Below are 19,151 nucleotides of genomic sequence, written 5' to 3' on the forward strand. Positions count from 1 at the left end.
ATTATAGTTGATATTTGATTTCAACGATTTTATTATATAAATTAAATATAAAAAAATATTTTAATTATATAAAAATAGCTATGAACATTTATTTTATTTTCTTTATTGTTTTAAAAAATGGCTGAGATTTTGTGAGGTTTTAGTGGCCTTTTTTCCACTGTACTCGAATCAAGCAGAGAGCGCCTGCGTTAATATGGTTTGGACTAACTATATAGATGTCCCGCGTTTCGTTGACCAGTTTATCTTCTTCGGCATCGACGGCTGGTGACTTTCTGTCTAGGATTGAGGTCCCGAGGTTTTTCCCAAAAAAACAGGGAAAATAAGATTCTAGTCGATTGCGCCAACAAATTGCTGTAAAAGGATTAACAGCTAAGAAATAAGAAAGTGTTAAATAAATACCTAAAAAGTTCAGGTAAAATTTTTACAAATTTTCAACCACCTGTTGAGCTGCTGATAACGAAAATCCAGAAGGAGGAAAAACAAAGAACAGCACCATCCAAGTTGCAACAGCTGGAAAAATCAATAGTGCGTAAAGCATATGTATGGATAGGCAACGTAATAAACCAAGTAGATAACACTCGATAAGGTCAAGTGCATTGCGTTTTGCGTGTCCACTCAGCACATTAATCATACGCCGTGTGCAACACGCACGAAGCTAAACCCGTTCCTCTTCCCCTACTTAATTACAGGCCAAGAGGCAAGGCCAGCGACCCTGAACCCTGAACCCTCCACTGACACTGAACTTGCCCGTTGGCAAGTCGGTCAACCAAATGTCCAGCATGGCACGTTTTCGAAAGGTAAGCTATGGAATGGTAAAAGGTTACAATTTTTGATTAGGAGAATGGATCACGATAATCAATGGATAGCAATGGAAAGTTAAGTGGCTTTAATTTGCAAATACAGGAGCAAATATCCATGATTAAAGCAATGCAAGAGCTAAAGAGATGCAAGAAATAACAATAATAAATATAAGAAATTAGAAATTAAAACTAAAGTAACTTGAAATCAAAGCTTTAATTTATGACTAACGCAATAAAAATAAGCCTGCACTTGTAGCGTTAGGATATAATATAATAATAATAGTAATTTTTTGATGTGTACGAACTTGGACTGAAAACCAACTACAAAACACATGAAAAATATACAATAACAAGAAAGAAAGCAAACTTCGGCAAGCCGAAGTTCATATACCCTTGCAGCTATTGCATGAATTAAATACTTTTGAAAACATTTAAATTATGATTTACTTGAGTATATGCTGAAAAACATTGAAACTATGATGATTAGCAGCTCAATTATTATATAGTTATTTTATATATTTTTATTATTTCTATGGGAGCTATATGATATAGACGTCCGATTTTGATAAAATTTAAACCATAATTCTGAAATAATTAAACATTGCTATATGTCGAAGAACTAAACAAAAAATTAAAAAACAGAAAAGTTATAATTTTTTTTCATTTATTTTTCCGATTGTTCCTATGGGAGCTATATGCTATAGTCGTCCGATTTTGATGAAATTTAAAACATAATTCTGAAATATTTAACCATTACTATATCTCGAAGAACTAAACAAAAAATTAAAAAACAGCAAAGTTATAATTTTTTTTTCAATTATTTTTCCGATTGTTCCTATGGGAGCTATATGCTATAGTCGACCGATTTTGATGAAATTTAAACCGTAATTCTAAAATATTTAACCATTACTGAATGTCGAAGAACTAAACAAAAAATTAAAAAACAGCAAAGTTATAATTTTTTTTCATTTATTTTTCCGATTGTTCCTATGGGAGCTATATGCTATAGTCGTCCGATTTTGATGAAATTTAAAACATAATTCTGAAATATTTAACCATTACTATATCTCGAAGAACTAAACAAAAAATTAAAAAACAGCAAAGTTATATTTTTTTTCAATTATTTTTCCGATTGTTCCTATGGGAGCTATATGCTATAGTCGACCGATTTTGATGAAATTTAAACCGTAATTCTAAAATATTTAACCATTACTGAATGTCGAAGAACTAAACAAAAAATTAAAAAACAGCAAAGTTATAATTTTTTTTCATTTATTTTTCCGATTGTTCCTATGGGAGCTATATGCTATAGTCGTCCGATCCGGCTCGTTCCGACTTATATACTACCTGCAATAGAAAGACAACTTTTGGGAAAGTTTCATGCAGATAGCTTTAAAACTGAGAGACTAGTTTGCATATAAACGGACGGACAGACGGACAGACGGACGGACAGACGGACAGACGGACATGGCTAGATCGACTCTACTAGTGATGCTGATCAAGAATATATATACTTTATAGGGTCGGAAACGTCTCCTTCACTGCGTTGCAAACTTCTGACTGAAATTATAATACCCTCTGCAAGGGTATAAAAAAATTAGGCTTAGAAAATAAATGAATCTTTTGTGAAAAGTGACAAATATATAGTACAATTTGTTGTTCACCTTCTCTATATTTTTAATTCCTTTAAGTATATTTTTGTTTAGTAAAAAATATTTCTTAAGGCTAGTTGTTCTCAGCATTCTTAAATGTGCAATCCCTAAATTAGGTTTTTTTTCTTTTAGCTGTTAAAATATTTAATAGGCCTTAATAATTTGTTTTCATTTCTCCTGTAGACAACAACATGTTAGTAAAGTATATTTTTTCTGTGGCCTTAACTTTGAATATAAACCCTAGTGAAAGTATTTTCGGCAGGACTTCGGTTCAAGGCGACTCGCTTGTAAAGTCAGTAAATTGACCCCACGACCCTTTGGGTTAATACTCCATAGGTAGATCCAATAGATGGCTAGCTCGATAGATGGGCTTTTGGCGTTCCAGCGACTCGCAATTGCCGTTGTGCGGGTGTCTCGAGGCAATTACCATGCGAATCACACTGACTGGCCCCCCGTTTTTGTTGTTTTTATTGCATTTGCGTGCTGGTTCGCCTTGTTTTCGATTTATTTATTTCTGAAAACCGACCCTCAATCGACTGAACGTGCGGCTCATTCATTCATTTGCAGGTGAGTCGCCAAAGCGAGGAGCTCGAACCGGAGGCGAGTGCATCGCTGCTCAAGTCATCGCCGAATATTTTGGAGAACTTTGCCTACGACGAGGAGATCCATTCGCTGCAGCAGAATCATCCGCTCCTCAAGCGGATGGCCACCTCGCCCACCAGCGCCCACTGCGACTCCCAGAGCAGCTCCTCCTCCACCTCGTCGTCGTCTACGCGGCGGGAGCCCAAATTCTGCGACACCCTCGAACGACATGCCTTCATGCGGAATGTGATCAATCGACAGCCGGAGAGCGTGCGCCGCTACTCGTCTCCCGGCGAGAAGGAGGCCCAAGTGCGACGCAGTCTGGAGGAGATCACCAAGGATCTCAGGGAGATCGAGCAGTTCGTCAGCGCCACCGAGGAGTTGATGCAAAAGGAGAGGGAACAGGAGCAACTCCTCCTCTCCAGCTCCAACAAGGAGAACAAGTGCCCTTGCCCCAGCTCCAGTCCCGTGAAAAGGGTCACCTATAAGATAAACGCCTACAAGGCACCGCCCAGAAGACATCGTCCCGGCAGTCCGCGCTTCTACCACTCCCGTTTGTACTTCAGGAATGGCAAAATCGGTTGTGTGGACACCGCAGAGCACCAGAACAATGTGGGCGCCACCCATGCGCTGGTCAAGCACATACTGCATCACGAGAAGCCGCTGGTGAGTCCGGATAGCGTGAGGAGGGTGCTGGAGCAGGAGAGCTTCGAAATGGTGCCACTACCGGGAGCAGTGCCCGTAGTGGTCGTACCCGATCCGATAGCCATTCAGCGGGCGGAGGAACTGGCCGCAGCCACGGGTCAAGTGGTGCTCCCTACGGACGAGGAGGAGGGGGAGACGCCGATCCATCTAGCGGAATCCCATCCCATCATCGACGAGGACGAACAGGATGTGCAGATATGTTACAACGAATCGCCGGAACTCCAAAACGAAGATCGCAACGAGCGGGCACAGGGAACACCTTCCATAAATGACAGCGAGATAGTGGCCGTCGATGAGCCGGAAGCGGAAATGAACGTGGACATGGACCTGGAGCACCGCAAGCCAAGCAGTGCCGGCAGCTTGGACTCCCAGGGTCAGCAGTTCCTCCGCGACCAGGTGCGCCATTTGGTGCGCCGCTTCACGGCCAGGGCCAATAAGGTCAAGTCCCGGATCGAGCTGCCACCCACTCCCTCGTCCAGCAGCACGGCCAGTTCACCATCTCCGCCGCCAACCAAGAGTCTGCATCCATCGCCGCAGCACAAGGTGCGCCTGGTGCCGGCGGGTCAGTCTCCGTCTCCTCATCGCGGTAGACTCTTCGAGGCGGACACTCCCCGCTCGAATGTGTGGCTCTGCTCCAGCTTGTGCGGTGCCAACAATGACGAGCGCACCCTGGATCCACAGGGCAAGATCTACATCTCCTGGCTGTGCGTGGTGTCACTGTCGTTCCTCTACAACGCTTGGGTCATCCCGCTGCGCTCCTCGTTCCCCTTCCAGACCAAGGAGAACACCAACATCTGGCTGGCCTGCGACTTCTGTGCCGACATTGTGTACCTGCTGGACGTGGTCTTCTTCAAGCACCGGGTTATGTACCTCTTCGAGGGATTCTGGGTGAAGAACAAAAACCTCACCAGGAAGAACTACATGAGGAAACTGCAATTTAAGGTGGGTGTCATTTTCAAATTTTAAATTTAATTAATTGGTTTATTAGAGCTGCGCAAAAGCCCATTTTCAGTGGTAAATATTCCTATTGATTTATATATTCTTTCTCTATATATAGGATACGTCCGTATTTCTTTAAAGCCTACTACATTTTTATACACTGCAATTTTAAGTTATTTTAAAAATGAATTTATTATTTTATGTTGATTTAATATTTAATTAAAATATTAAATGTATTTTTTTATATATAGGATACGTCCGTATTTCTTTAAAGCCTACTACATTTTCATACACTGCAATTTTTAGTTATTTTAAAATGAATTTATTATTTTATGTTGATTTAATATTTAATTAAAATATTAAATGTATTTATTTATTTAATAAAAATATTAAATATTTCATTTTGAATTTAATAGCTATGTTTTTTTTGTACTAAAGTTTTTTTTATCAATGTATGAATCGATATGTTTTAAAGTGACTCAAAAGTACTTGTTCCTTTTAAAAGTCTTAATATATAAATTCTAAAAATTTAACAAATTCGTAGTATTTTAAAAATCCTGTTCACCACATTAAAGACTTGTAAATAGAGGTAAACACATCAACTTAAAAACCAATGAAATTACTTTTTAAATAAAATATAATGTAAATTTGAAAAGTATTCAATTTTGTGATTCATAATTAAATGGATTTCTTTAAAATTTTTTTTCCGCGATTTTACAAAACCCAAACCTTAGAAACGGAATCTAAGTATACAGATTTGCGTACATATTACTCTATTAAATTTTATTTTATACAAATAAGCCTGCACCTCCTACAAAGTCTCATTTTGTTGTCCTGTGTTGTTATATTTTCTTCACCCTGCTAAAGGTTTATGTTAATTTTCTAGTAACTTATGAAATTGCAATTAATTTTCCAGTTGGATCTTCTGGCGCTTCTTCCGCTAGAGCTGTTGTACCTCAAACTGGGCACAGGTGCTGTTTGGTTGCGTTTTCCCCGGTTCTTTAAGATCCAGAGCTTCTGGGAAGTGTTTCGCCTCTTGGATCGAGTAATATCATCACCACACTTTGTAGGTTTTCGCTCCTCCTTAAATACCTTCAACTTACTATGAATATATGTTTATATATGTAGGTACGAGTGGCCAAGACATTGACCTACATGCTGTACATGATTCACATCACAGCAGCTCTGTACTATGCGTACAGCGACTACCAGGGATTGGGCCAGAATCGATGGGTCTTCAGCGGCAAGGGTCATCCGTATGTGAGGTGCTTTGCATTCGCCACCAAGACGGCCACATCGATTGGGAAAAATCCGAAGCCGGAACGCCAGGGGGAGTACGTCTTCATGACGGTGGCCTGGCTAATGGGCGTCTTTGTGTTCGCCCTGCTGATCGGTCAGATCAGGGACATTATCTCTACGGCCACGCGGAATAAGCACGAGTATCGCCAGCTGGAGGACGAGACACTGGAGTACATGCGACGCCTTAATCTCTCCCAGGCGGTGCAGTCCAGGGTCAAAATGTGGTTCCAGTTCACCTGGGAACAGCAGCGCACTTTGGGTTTGTAAAGCTTAAATAGTTTACTAAAGCCTCAACTAATTGCAATCCCATTCCCCAGATGAATCAAATATATTGGATGCTTTGCCCATCAACCTTAAGACCGACATTGCCATCTCCGTGCACATTCAAACCCTCTCAAAGGTTCAACTTTTTGCCGATTGCGAAGAGGCTCTACTCAGGGATCTGGTCCTGAAACTACGTGCTGTTACCTTTCTGCCTGGAGATTTCGTTTGCCGGAAGGGTGAGGTTGGCCGGGAGATGTACATTGTGAAACTGGGACAAGTCCAAGTGATGGGAGGTCCCAGTAGCGATGTCGTCCTGGCCACCCTAACCGAAGGCTCCGTTTTCGGTGAGATCAGTTTGCTGGGAATCAATGGAGCTGATCGCAGGACAGCAGATGTGCGCTCCAAGGGCTACTCCAATCTCTTTGTGCTCTCCAAATCGGATTTGAACGAGGTGATTGCGTATTACCCCAATGCCCAGGCGATCCTGAAGAAGCGTGCCCGTCAATTGATGCGGAAAAATGCAGCCAGGGAGCGGGAGGAGGAACGAGAGCGAGTACGCAGTGCCCTCCAGGCAGATGTGGTCATTGGGAATCCGAAAACCCCGGAGACGCCACCGAAACTCTTGCAGACAGTCATCCAGGCGCTGCCGTTTGAGTCGCCCGCCGTGGTGCTCATCACCAGAGGTTCCAAGCGGATGCGTCGCAAACGCCAATCGCTGCAAATGGAGACCATCGTGGAGCCCAGAATGGAAATCACCGGTGGCGCCGAGACGCAGGAGCAAAAGAGCCTGAAACCGGGACGCTGCTCACCCGATTTACTCTCATCCATCCAGCAAGAGCTGAAGTCCAAGCACAAGTTCATCAACCTCACGGATTCGGAGAAGGCTCTGATCAGCCAATCGGCGACGGCTTCGCTGGAGGACATGAAGGTGGTGGATCTCTAAGATTACGCAGCCAATTCCAAAGTATTTGTCTAATTATTGTAACAAAAATATTCTGCGATATAAACCCTCTGTGTGTATAACAAATTGTTTTGGATCCAAACTAATTGGCTGATTTCAAGGCATTCAGCACAGCTTCCACGATTGTGGGAACCTCTGCCATGGCACCGTTTCCCGTGTCGCCACACATCAGAGTCTTGGAGATGCAGGGTATCTCCTGGTAGCCCCAGCTAGTCAACTTGTCGATCTGCTCCCGGGTTATTGGATGGTCGTACATGCGGGTGTTCATCGCGGGGGCGAAGAGCAGCGGCTTCTGAAGGTCCCATGCCCGCACTACGCACATTACGAAGTTATCACAAATCCCCTGCCATAAACAGAGATACAGAGTTATTTTCGGGTATGCAAAGAATTTCACAACAAGAATTTCACAAGCATTCGTCTTACGGTCGCTATTTTCGAGAGGGAATTGGCACTGAGGGGGGCTATCACCAGCATATCGGCCCACTTGCCCAGGTCAATGTGCAGGACGGGATCTCCTCGCTTGTTCCAGTTGATCCACTCATCGCGATTGTGGTAAACGGGTACTGCAAGATGGCACTCATTGTTAGAATTGCTACAAATTTCGACTTATGTGAGGTGTTGAATAGATCAAATGTTAGGATTCCTTAAAGGTGATTTCTATACAATTGTTACTAGTGAAATAACTATAAACAAAATAATTATGAGTCACCTAACATAAGACAAACAAGATCTTAAATACAGACGGAATATTGTATCTACTTATTTGGTTTATTATAAGTACTCTTTAAAATGATTTAAGTGATTTTAAATGATCATACTTCATGGAAAAACCACTACTATTGGACCATATAAGGGGTATTTTAATAGGTTCCATCCAAATGACATGGGATTAATGCTAGCCCTAGCCATTAGCGTTATCTTCTTAACTTAAACTACAGATTACACTTGTAATACAACTTTTATTATAACATAAATGACCCACCATTTTCGGGAATTTGCTCTAGTTCAAAAAAGTGCTTGGCTGCCTCGGTGATTAGGACTTTGAGGTGGAATTTGAAGGGCAGGCGCTCGTCGGAGAGCTCCTTGATTAACTGGGCTAGTTTTATGGTGGCCACACTACCGGTGGCCGCTATCATCACATTGCGTTCGGGTTTCATGGTGTCCAATGGCGACTAGTGCTTCTGCTCCTCCGCCTGCTTTTGAGGGGTTTCTGTGCTCTGTTCGTGGAAACCCAACTTGGACCACTCGGTTTTCTCCATAAGATTGTTGTCCATGCGACAGGCCAAATAGTTTCGGGCGTCCTGGCGGCACTGGCTCGTATCCTGGGCGTTTTTGCGCAGACAGCTGGCGTAGAGCAGGAACTGCTTCTTGCAGAGTCCTTCGTGGTCCAAAGGAAAGGAACCCTTCTCGGGCGGCGTGGGCACGAACTTCTTCTGATTGTAGATCTGTGAAGTCATTTGGTGGTTGCTCTGCTCTCGCCTTATCTCAGTTCATTGATAAAATATGACTTTATTACGAAATTGGATAAATAGCGTCTAATTTAGTGTGACCGTTTGTATTGGAGTGCCGGGATTGTTCTAGCGGATACTAGAGAAATACTAATAGTAAATGTACCAGAAATTGTGAGTAGTGGAATGTCTCATTGGAATCTTATTAAAATATACACATTTTAGTTTCAAGTCCAGCTGTGAAAACTTATAGTTTGGAATTATAAAGGAACAGCCAAAAACACTTGTAAATTTATAAATAAAAATATATACATAATATTAAAAGTTCGCGGATTAATTCCTATGTAAGATTTCAACTGAACAATTTTCACCGTGAATATTCCCGAAATAAATTCCTCAATAAAAAACTATTTAAGAAATTACGGCAAGAAGTTCTCCAAATAAAATGAATATTAACCAATGGAAATTTCAAAATATTGCCTATTGTTAAAATCCATCTGTATAGTGAATATTTCTTTTTAAAATAAATAGTATTTGAATTTTCTCAAATTATTAAGTCGACCCATGTAGATAGTAATAAAAAATCATTTGCAATAAATTATTCATTATATAAACTACATTTTACAAATTAAATAAAGAAATTCTCTAAATAATTTTGCCAAAAAAAAAACACCAATGAATCCTAAGCAAATTGAAAGGCCACTAAATTTGCATATAAACTTAACTTTAATTTCACAAAAAATTAAAAACTTGCCCGTTTTTCAAAAAAGTTATTCTGTATAAAGCAAAGCACCTCAATAATTAAATCACAGTTTCCCGAAAACAGTGACTTATTGGATAATGAACACCCAAAATGCCGTAACAGTCACACGTGCCAGTGATAAAAAATCCCGTGCACCTTTCGTCGAAACGCGTTAGTCACTTGTAGAAATTTTCGTAGCAGGCTATGTCGTTGGGCAACGCAGGGCGAATTGCTGTTTGTTGGTTCGTACTAAATCCCAATTAAGTCAAGTTACACAAGTTTATGGACATTTCGCATCACTCAGGACTGTTCTGACCGTGGGTGGCGTGTACGCTTTTGTGCTGTCAAAGCAATCCGTTGAGAACCGGCGTTACGAGAGCATGCGAGTTCGTGAGCGCATGAGGAAGGCAAACCAGGGCGATTACGACTCAACCGCAGCATCGGACAGGCGATTCGACTACTAACTACTACGAGCACCCACATCCACATCCACACTCACATCCACAACCACACCATATAAGCATCATCAGGAGAAGCACCCCAAGATGGCCATGCCACAGATCAGTTCCGCCGACCAGGCCAAGTTGCAGCTGATGCAGGAGATGGAGATCGAAATGATGTCCGATTTATATAACCGCATGACGAACGCTTGCCACAAGAAGTGTATTCCGCCCCGCTACTCCGAATCGGAGTTGGGTGAGTACTACATATATGTTACTCCATTATATGAACAAAGGTGTTGAATGTCCCAGCTATACTTAGGTACATTTTCTCAGTTCATTATTCTACCATAGGTACAGACAAGATTCAATTACTAAGACATTAAAATTGAAATAAGGTAGTATAATAATTTTGGTATGAAGAATGGTATGAACGCTTTCAATTAGTACATCCAAAAATAAAATTTTTTGAACATTCAGTTCTCGAAAATTCAATGAGTTTCATTACTCTTGCAATCAACATGCTTAGAATAAAGCCTCTAGTTGTCTTTAATTGGATAGAGATCTTACTTAAATGTATCCATGTGAATACATTTTAATAAATTAACTTAAATAATATAAAATTAGGTATAATTTTTACATCTTTAATGTACATTCCAACTGAAATTGTTGTACAAGATTTTTGTAACACTTCCGATAAAAACTTAGGAGTTTATTTAAATGTATAGCAGATCTGGGGTGTATTTTTTACACTTCAATAAAATATTGATTGAACATTTGTTATATGATTTCCAATTTTTCATTGCCTGTTTGAAAATCGAATTGAACTATACCTTCGAACATCCACAAAGGATTAATTGGTTTTTTCGAAAACTTAATATTCAAATTAATTACCTCTAAGCAGGGTTTATTTTAAATAGACTCTTTACTAACAGAAATGAATATACCATTTACTTAATATCAATTATTAAAAATATACTTTCAAGCTCAGATAAAATAAATATCACCTACTGTACTAACTATACCAATAATTTCTCTCCATTGCTCCATTTTGCAGGCAAGGGCGAGATGGTCTGCATCGATCGCTGCGTGGCCAAGTACTTGGACATTCACGAGAAGATTGGCAAGAAGCTGACGGCCATGTCGATGCAGGACGAGGAGCTGATGAAGAAGATGTCTAGTTAACCTGTAAACGCATAAAACCCCCATTTCCACATAACCAATGTGCATTTTGAAGCGCTACGATTGTTAGAGGTACATGTACAAAACACCCAGTTGTAGAGAATAAACCACAGATTTATGAGTGCTACATAACAACCGACCATGAGCGCACATCTAGCATCTATGCTCTCAAAAGGTGGTGACGAAACGCGACATTTCCGGCAGCATGACACTCAGATCCTCGATGTTGTTCTCCAGCGTGCTCTCGTCCGTGGTGTCCAGTTCGCTGGTGCGTACGCTGTTGGCCCAGTCGGAGGAGTCGACGTCCAGTCCGGCGCCCCGTGCCTGATCCTCCTGCTGTTCCTGGGTGTTGAGGCTAGTCCGACTGGACAGGCCGTCGCAGGCTTGGGCGGAATCCGCCGGCGGATCCACATAGAGGTTGGTCTGGCGCTGTGGAAAAGTGCAAGATCTAAACTACAGACCACTGACACTGACTGCTCGCTACTCACCAAAGCCATTAGTTGCAGATCGGGATGAAGACTGATGGGATTCTTGGACAAGTTGAGCATGTGAAGGGTGCGCAGCTCCTCCAGCTGAGACCTCGTGGGCAGCTCATCAATGCGGTTGTCGTTGAGGAAGACGAACCGCAGCTTCTGCATGGCCATCAGCATCCTGGGCAGTCGTCTCAGCCTATTCCCCTTCAGATTCAGATGCACCAAGTTCCCCAGCAGTGCCAATGTCAATGGCACTTCCGTGAGCTCACAGCCCTCGGCTGTGAGCCAACGGAGCGAGGACAGGGCTCCGATGGCATCAGGCAGCCTCTTCAGGGGATTGCCTCGAACTCCCAGCGTCTCGAGGCGCTCGCAGTTGCGTATCTCGGCGGGCAGTTCCTCAAGACCGGTGTTATTGCACCAGAAGGTCTCCAGCAGGGTCAGATAACCGATTTCCGGGGGCAAGGAACGTATGCTATTGCAGCTGATGTTGAGAAACTTCAGCCGGACCAAACGGCAGACGCAGAGCGGGAATTCATCCAGTTTATTGTAGTCCAAGGTCAGAACTTGTAGCCTCTGCAAGCTGCCAACGGAGGATGGAATCTGTCCATGGAATAGAGTTTATTATTTAGTTCCCTTATTCACCGATGCACCCACCTTTTTCAATTTGTTCTGGTTGAGGAAGAGTTTCATCAGCGTTTCGCACTGCTCGATGATGTCCGGCACCTCTGTCATTTGGTAGTGGGATAGATTTAGGGTGAACGCCTTCTTGTAAATCGCATCCTCGCAGTTGGCCAGCACATAGTTGTTGCGAAAAAACTGGCAGACCTTCTCCATTTCGCTTTTTTTTTTGTTTCTCTATATTCTTCGATAGAACTTGAATTTAGCAGGTTTTGGTTCCAAAATGGTTCAACACTCTTCTGAAAACTTACTAAGTTTGGGGAAAACGCTTTTTTTTTTTTAAGGATTCGAAATTTGTAGTTTCGAAATATTGTCTCTCTAGCGCGTTTTTTCGTTTGTTTTGAGTGCATATTATATAACGACACTCGGAATCTATATATGCATAAATGTCTCTGTATATTGCACTCTTTGGTTTTGCTTTCTCTTTCCCAAGCTAGTGAACTAAATTTAAAAATCACATTAGCGCTGGGTAAAAGCATGCGCAAAATGGTATCTGTGGCCAAAAGGGTGATTCTATTTTTATATATACATAATTAGAATTATTGGGACATTGTTTCTTATTTGTAATGTTTATTGTAATTATTAAAAGCTCCAATTCTGGAACTGATTCTCGCATTGTAGGCTGTGATGTCACCAATTCTCAGCTGCTAATTGGCAAAAGCTCGGTTTTCTCCCGGCTTGTATAAATAGATTTTGAATTAGCAGACTGCTCTCAGTTGAATTTGAGCCAGTGTCTGGAAACTGCAACATGAGATCGTTTGTTTTGATGGTTTTTGTTGTGGGCAGCTTGTTGTTTGCCGGTAAGTTGAGTGTGCGAATCGAGAACCGTGAACATTCATTGAACTCTCTTCCCCCTAAGCCTCAAATGCGCAGCAGAATTATGATGGGAGGGATGGCCCCCATCAGTTCGGAGCACCTGGAAATGGCATCTATATACGGGGTCAGAACGAAGGACCCTACACGGTGCCCGGCGTGGGAGGTACGTTCCAGAATTCGCCCTCAAGTGGACAACATGTCTACACCGACGAACATGGCAATACTTACTCTCATACCTCAACCGCAAGTGCCAAGAGTTTGGCTTCTTCACCTTTGGGCCTCAGCATGGGCGGTGTCGTACTTTTGTTCCTGAGTTTAATTACAATTTAATTGGCAAATGAAAAATGCAAAAGTCCCAATTAATTAATTAGACACATCGTATTTCCTCCCTCGGAAAATAATTTTACCAGTTGCATAAATGAGAATTTCAATGTAATATACAATTTATTTTACTTTCGGTAACATTTTTAACATTGTAAACAATGAAATTGTTTATTTCTTGCAATCTTGTATAATTTTAAAAAGTGCGCCATTTCGGTAATCGATAGGCTAGTTACGTGAGGGGGAGGTAAAACGTAAATAGCGAAGTTAACTTTCAGTTGCTGCAATCAGCCCAGTGCTGATTTGTATTTTTGATTTTTAAATTACACAAACAACAACATACACAAACCAACATATTATTAATTTGAAGTTTTTGTAAAATAATTAATTTTAAAATGCCAATAGACGTAAGGGAAAACGTAATACCTCACGTAACGTAGTTATCGATAAGTACGCCAAAATGCCACCCTGCATTGGCCAATTGCCATTCGCACGGAAGGAGCCACAGGTACAACGACGAACGCGGCTGCATTATTATTATTTTATTTCCCCGCTCCGTGGACATGCAAATTAACCCGCGATCAGTGTGTGCCCGCAACCCAGCTGCATTGAATTGAGTTATCCCGAATCCCGCATCCCGCGTAGAGATCAAAAGACCAGCAGCAATATGGACCAGATGCTCAGCCCCAACTTCTCGATTCCGAGCATCGGAACGCCGCTGCACCAGATGGAGGCAGACCAGCAGATTGTGGCCAATCCGGTCTACCATCCGCCGGCGGTGCCGCAGCCGGATCCGGTGATGCCGGCCCCGGTTTCCGGCTCCGTGCAGCAACAGCAACCGGACACCAGCGGATCCGGTCTCTTTGGCCACGAACCATCGATCCCGCTGGCCCACAAGCAAATGCAAAGCTACCAGCCATCGGCGTCCTATCAGCAGCAGCAGCAGCAGCTCCAGAGTCAGGCGCCCGGCGGCGGTGGGAGCACCCCGCAGTCCATGATGCAGCCCCAGACACCGCAGAGCATGATGGCACACATGATGCCCATGAGCGAGCGCAGTGTGGGCGGATCGGGATCGGGAGCGGGCAGCGGCGGAGACGGCCTCAGCAACATACACCAGACAATGGGACCCTCCACGCCGATGACACCTGCCACGCCGGGATCGGCAGATCCCGGGATTGTCCCACAACTGCAGAACATTGTGTCCACGGTGAATCTGTGCTGCAAGCTGGACCTCAAGAAGATAGCGCTGCACGCGAGGAACGCCGAGTACAACCCCAAGCGATTTGCGGCCGTCATAATGCGCATCAGGGAGCCAAGAACCACTGCCCTGATCTTCAGCTCCGGCAAGATGGTGTGCACGGGGGCTAAGAGCGAGGACGACTCCAGATTGGCGGCGAGAAAGTACGCGCGCATCATTCAGAAGCTAGGTTTCCCTGTAAGAGAACTGAACATCCAATTGCGAAGAAGATTCTCCAAACCTCTTTATGCTTTTAGGCCAAATTCCTCGACTTCAAGATTCAGAACATGGTCGGCTCCTGTGATGTCAAGTTCCCCATCCGCTTGGAAGGCCTGGTGCTGACCCATTGCAACTTCAGCAGCTACGAGCCGGAGCTTTTCCCCGGCCTCATCTACCGTATGGTGCGCCCTCGCATCGTGCTGCTCATCTTCGTGTCCGGGAAAGTGGTGCTCACGGGCGCCAAGGTGCGACAGGAGATCTACGATGCCTTCGACAAGATATTCCCCATATTGAAAAAGTTCAAGAAGCAGTCATAAATAGGATAGTGCTTTATTAGTTCTGTACGTGTACGTGTTAGGGTCGGTAGTTCCGGAAGTCTGATTGTGAGGTGGGAGCAGCCTGGCGAGCAGCTCCGATCGAGAATAAACAAAAACTAGTTAGCTGTACGGACAGGCTTTTATTTTGTTTCCGTTAATTACTATTCGTAGAAATTTAGACAAGTACTATTGAACGCCGCGAAGGGGGATCCTACAGGCACTGGGCCATCAGGGCGCCGACATTGTCGAACTCGATCTTCTCCGTGATGTTCTTCGTCTTGATCTTGTCGTCCTGTGTGGCCACCACGACGAGGCCCTGGCCCTGGTGCTTCCAGCCGTTGCGCTTGATCCAGCTCTCCAGTGTCGAGTCCTCGATGCCGCCGAGCAGCTCCTTCAGCAGGTCCTTGCGGATGGTCTGGAAGGTGGTGCCCACCACATGCGACACAAATTTGCGAATGGAGTCGTGGAAGCCGGAGATGTGCCGGAACATGGTGCGGTTCACTTCGGCCCGCTGCCAGAACAGGGTGAAGTCGGCGCGCTCCAGGATGTCGGCCAGATCGATGATGGTCTGCACGTTCTCGTCCTTCATCTGCTGGGGCAGCAGCAGGCACTTGGCCATCACGAAATCCGTGTGCGGCAGGCTGGTCAGTGACTTCAGCAGGATCGTGTACGTGATGTCGAAGTTGAGCATGTGCGGGTTGAACTGGTACAGCTTCAGCACGGCCAGATTGGCCTCCAAGTCGTAGGTGTTGTTCTTCGCCTGATCCTGCACATAGGCCTCCAGTGTTTTCAGATGATCCGGATTGTAGCTGCGGGAAAAGCGAGGTTATGTTCCTGAGCTGACTCTTGGTCCGGGAATTATCGATTTACTCACCGCTCGATGCAGCCCAACATCTCCTGGATGGTCTGGCTCTGACCGTTTTCCATTTTCACGAGGTGCGACATTTTTTACGGCCGAATTGTGTGAAATTCGCAAGTTGACGTCGTGTTTTTTTAATGAACGCCGTACTATAAAGAACGAATCGGTGTGACCGCACTGCGAAAAATGCATAAGCCCATGAAAACAAAGGAAATAGGGTCACACCGCGTAAAAATAAGTAGGGGGACTCCTAATACTGTTAGTTTGCCCATTACAGTTATTTTGAGCGCCACATTTGAACAATGCTTTAGAAGGAAATCATTAATAATTTTGTCTAGAAGAAATTACGTCTATCTGATCAATCACAGCTCGGTTTGTAAAGGAATTAACAGAGCTATCCAATAACAGTTGACCGATTTTCAATCTCCAAGAACAATTGTCTCTTTAGGACCAAAATGTCAGATTTGAATCGTTCAGTTTAGTGAGTCAACCGATTTTTACACAACGAAGAACCGATTTGTATATCCTTGCAGAGGATATTATAATTTCAGTCAGAAGATTGCATCGCATTGAAGTAATAATTTACGGTCCTCTAAAGTAAACTAGTCACTCAGTTTAAAAGCAATCTGCAGGATGCTTCCCTTACACCAACGTTATCAACGTTGCAATTGTTAGGATTCAAGTTCAAAAAATGGTCGAATGTAGAGGAATCGTGTGCAAAAGTTTAACAATTATAGCACTAGTCTACACCGAAATGGTGTAATAAATAGTAAAATTAAACCCTAAATCAGATCTCCATGACTAAAGCGCACAAGACTTTAAAATTATTTATAATTTGTAATTAATGAAAATTTATTCATTTGAATGAGTTAATTAAAATAAAAATATATATATTTAATCCGCAAAAAAATCTGGTTTTCAATGAAAATTTGTTACTCTACGCTTTTTAATGCTTTTTGATTTTTCGACTGTTTTTTTTTTGAGATTTTATGATAGCAGTTCAGTACATCAAAAATTCCCCTTGACCGTAAAAGAAGAGTTAACTAGCTACATGGGATGGTCAGAGCTCGAGATTTATAATAAAATACATTAAGGCAAACGTTTAATAAACAGGGTCCGTTTCAGAGATTTGGGGTAACTCTAAAAGAAATTGCCATCAGCGGCTTGGGACAAATATTTTTTTTTTTTTTTTTTTGGGGCTAGTGTAATTTATAAATATTTATTGCCTGTCATTTATTTATCGCGTGGAATCCCAATGGTAACGCAATCTGTTGGGATAAGTTTCTGTGCCGTTGATTTTGAACAACTGGGTTTCAAGATAAAACTATAATGTTGGCGGACCGGGAGTCAGTCTAATTTTTGTTTTCGTGAAGAATGATTCTTGATTTAAGATGGGGCCTTTAAAATTTTACGGCACTGCTCTTTTTTTATTTTTCCTGAATAAATCAGTGGCGGAAATATACCACTCCGCTGAAAAAAGGGCAATTCGAGGTAAAATTAATTTCCATGATTTTTCACTCAGAAAAGTTATGGATTTTCGTGGAGGGAGCCCCAGCATCAGGTTTTGCTGCCCACGCAAGAATTTACTGGCCGGTGGCAAATGCGGCGATGGCTTGATCAAGGAGATTGAAACCAAATTCGTGTTTAGGATTGGAAAACATGGAAAGTTGGAAAGAAAGTTAATAACGATGCTTAGCCTTAATATTATGGAGAGAACACCATTCTTTGAGTGCGTTGAGATGCTCAGCCTGAAGACAGACGACTACATGTTGTTCAAGGTTTGCTCTAAGATAAGATATCCATGTTCCTTTCTAACTTGAGATTTTTAGGACGGAAGATTACGTGTCCACTCAAGAAACACTACCCTTAACCAAGTAGATTACTGCCTGTATCCACATCAGATTTGGTCAGACCTCAACAAAACGATACGGATTGTTTTGGGCAAGTGCTCAGCGAAATTAAGACCAGCAGCTCGAGAAAGTAAGTTGAAAAAAACTCTGCCTACAAGCTCTGATTCTCTGATTCTCTGATTCTCTGTTTCAATTCTTTTAGTCACGATGGTTTCGATGGTTTGCTGTATCCTCACCATAGCAGTGTATCTATATGTAAAGAAACTCCGAAATGTGATCGGCAGATGCATTATCTGCAGCCTATTCAGTTTGATCATGAGTTGTCTTATTTCAATGCTAGACAGCTTTCGTTTATTGGACAACATTTGCTCCTTAGCAGGTTAGTCAAAAATCAATTCAAATCATGGGTCATTTACTTAAATTTGTTAATCTCTTGCAGGATACAATCTTTACTTTTTTGATTTTGCTTATCATCTCTGGAACTCTGTTATCAGCTATCAATTGTGGAAGGAATTAAAGTCGATGTCGATCAGTCGCGACGAACCTCGTTATCGGTTTCTGGGCTACAGCGTTTTTGTCTGGAGCTCTGCTGCTATCCCGACTGGAGTCATCTTTTTGATGAATCATTTTTGGGAAAAGGATCCCCACAAATGGGATTGGATGCCCTTGGTTGGATATATGGATTGTTCGGTGAACAGTGAGTTTTAATGGCAACTTTTGTAAATCAGATATTTATTAAGCAACTAATTTCTTTCCTTTACAGTTGACAATTGGTCTGCCTGGATTTACTATCACGGACCCTTACTGGCCATAAATACCTTTAATGTGGCTTTCTTTACACTGACAGCAATCCACATTGTGAATGTTAGGCGAAAACTTAACTCGTTTAAAGGCACGATGACCTGCGTCAAATTCAACAAACTGTCGTAAGCGCTTATTACTTTTTAGTTTGGAAACTATGCTTAGTAATCATTCCATTTCCCTGATACAGCAACCTTCTATTTCTGCGCATTTCTGTCATAATGGGAGTGTCGTGGATTTTCAACCTTGTTTCTTTTTGGGTACGGCTCAACAGCTTTTGGCAGGAGGCTCTCAAGATAGCCGATTATTACCATTACGCTCTTGGTATTATCACTTTTGTACTGCTAATTCTTAAGCCCAGTACACTGAACTTGCTCATGGATAGGTACATAAGTTATCTCTGATGAAGACTAACTTTTTACTCTCACTTTTCACTCACCCAATAGAATTCGTGGAATCAGAGGGTAAAGGTCCCGGTCTAGCGACTAAAAGACATATCTGAAGGATGATGGAGGGATTTAAGATGCGCCATATGTTATATACATATTTTCTAAGAATTTGAAAAC

At 42.5% G+C, this 19,151-nt stretch overlaps 10 protein-coding genes across 11 annotated transcripts; 6 read left to right on the top strand and 4 right to left on the bottom strand.

Moving 5' to 3' along the window:
* The first annotated feature begins 254 nt into the window (after positions 1-254).
* On the top strand, positions 255-7,268 carry LOC108141860 (cyclic nucleotide-gated cation channel beta-1). The gene is made up of 6 exons (XM_017265452.2): positions 255-525; positions 690-797; positions 3,020-4,681; positions 5,595-5,744; positions 5,807-6,236; positions 6,295-7,268. The coding sequence occupies exons 2-6, from the start codon at positions 771-773 to the stop codon at positions 7,182-7,184; spliced, it is 3,159 nt and encodes a 1,052-aa protein (XP_017120941.2). The 5' UTR covers positions 255-525; positions 690-770; the 3' UTR covers positions 7,185-7,268.
* On the bottom strand, positions 7,199-8,359 carry LOC108141862 (phosphopantothenoylcysteine decarboxylase). Its single transcript, XM_017265455.2, has 3 exons — positions 8,185-8,359; positions 7,626-7,765; positions 7,199-7,545 (listed from the first exon to the last, which is right to left on the bottom strand). Exons 1-3 carry the CDS (start codon positions 8,357-8,359, stop codon positions 7,285-7,287), a joined length of 576 nt encoding a protein of 191 aa, XP_017120944.1. The 3' UTR covers positions 7,199-7,284.
* A 15-nt stretch (positions 8,360-8,374) lies between these two features.
* LOC108141864 (cytochrome c oxidase assembly protein COX19) lies at positions 8,375-8,772 on the bottom strand. Its single transcript, XM_017265457.2, has one exon. It carries the CDS (start codon positions 8,657-8,659, stop codon positions 8,375-8,377), a length of 285 nt encoding a protein of 94 aa, XP_017120946.1. The 5' UTR covers positions 8,660-8,772.
* A 750-nt stretch (positions 8,773-9,522) lies between these two features.
* On the top strand, positions 9,523-9,856 carry LOC108141867. Its single transcript, XM_017265459.2, has 2 exons — positions 9,523-9,634; positions 9,697-9,856. Exons 1-2 carry the CDS (start codon positions 9,597-9,599, stop codon positions 9,854-9,856), a joined length of 198 nt encoding a protein of 65 aa, XP_017120948.1. The 5' UTR covers positions 9,523-9,596.
* An 81-nt stretch (positions 9,857-9,937) lies between these two features.
* On the top strand, positions 9,938-11,149 carry LOC108141866 (mitochondrial import inner membrane translocase subunit Tim10). Its single transcript, XM_017265458.1, has 2 exons — positions 9,938-10,088; positions 10,890-11,149. Exons 1-2 carry the CDS (start codon positions 9,938-9,940, stop codon positions 11,015-11,017), a joined length of 279 nt encoding a protein of 92 aa, XP_017120947.1. The 3' UTR covers positions 11,018-11,149.
* On the bottom strand, positions 11,108-12,685 carry LOC108141861 (protein lap1). Of its 2 annotated transcripts, XM_017265454.2 has the most exons (4): positions 12,417-12,685; positions 12,142-12,349; positions 11,503-12,087; positions 11,108-11,443 (listed from the first exon to the last, which is right to left on the bottom strand). In XM_017265454.2, exons 2-4 carry the CDS (start codon positions 12,319-12,321, stop codon positions 11,183-11,185), a joined length of 1,026 nt encoding a protein of 341 aa, XP_017120943.1. In that variant the 5' UTR covers positions 12,322-12,349; positions 12,417-12,685; the 3' UTR covers positions 11,108-11,182. The 2 variants fall into 2 exon arrangements, with proteins under 2 accessions (XP_017120943.1, XP_017120942.1); XM_017265453.2 differs by lacking the exon at positions 12,417-12,685 and having other exon boundaries at positions 12,142-12,410.
* A 145-nt stretch (positions 12,686-12,830) lies between these two features.
* On the top strand, positions 12,831-13,417 carry LOC108141863 (immune-induced peptides). The gene is made up of 2 exons (XM_017265456.2): positions 12,831-12,965; positions 13,025-13,417. Exons 1-2 carry the CDS (start codon positions 12,914-12,916, stop codon positions 13,309-13,311), a joined length of 339 nt encoding a protein of 112 aa, XP_017120945.1. The 5' UTR covers positions 12,831-12,913; the 3' UTR covers positions 13,312-13,417.
* A 351-nt stretch (positions 13,418-13,768) lies between these two features.
* LOC108142043 (TATA-box-binding protein) lies at positions 13,769-15,204 on the top strand. The gene is made up of 2 exons (XM_017265722.2): positions 13,769-14,737; positions 14,797-15,204. Exons 1-2 carry the CDS (start codon positions 13,970-13,972, stop codon positions 15,073-15,075), a joined length of 1,047 nt encoding a protein of 348 aa, XP_017121211.1. The 5' UTR covers positions 13,769-13,969; the 3' UTR covers positions 15,076-15,204.
* LOC108142044 (eukaryotic translation initiation factor 3 subunit K) lies at positions 15,196-16,101 on the bottom strand. Its single transcript, XM_017265723.2, has 2 exons — positions 15,950-16,101; positions 15,196-15,884 (listed from the first exon to the last, which is right to left on the bottom strand). The coding sequence occupies exons 1-2, from the start codon at positions 16,018-16,020 to the stop codon at positions 15,287-15,289; spliced, it is 669 nt and encodes a 222-aa protein (XP_017121212.1). The 5' UTR covers positions 16,021-16,101; the 3' UTR covers positions 15,196-15,286.
* Positions 16,102-17,463: 1,362 nt separating this feature from the next.
* Positions 17,464-19,053, top strand: LOC108141636 (probable G-protein coupled receptor Mth-like 7). The gene is made up of 7 exons (XM_017265107.2): positions 17,464-17,712; positions 17,764-17,914; positions 17,987-18,163; positions 18,224-18,481; positions 18,548-18,710; positions 18,776-18,970; positions 19,032-19,053. Exons 1-7 carry the CDS (start codon positions 17,464-17,466, stop codon positions 19,051-19,053), a joined length of 1,215 nt encoding a protein of 404 aa, XP_017120596.2.
* Positions 19,054-19,151: the final 98 nt, after the last annotated feature.

This window comes from Drosophila elegans, unplaced genomic scaffold (assembly GCF_018152505.1).
Source record: "Drosophila elegans isolate 14027-0461.03 unplaced genomic scaffold, ASM1815250v1 contig_520, whole genome shotgun sequence".
NCBI lineage: Eukaryota > Metazoa > Arthropoda > Insecta > Diptera > Drosophilidae > Drosophila > Drosophila elegans.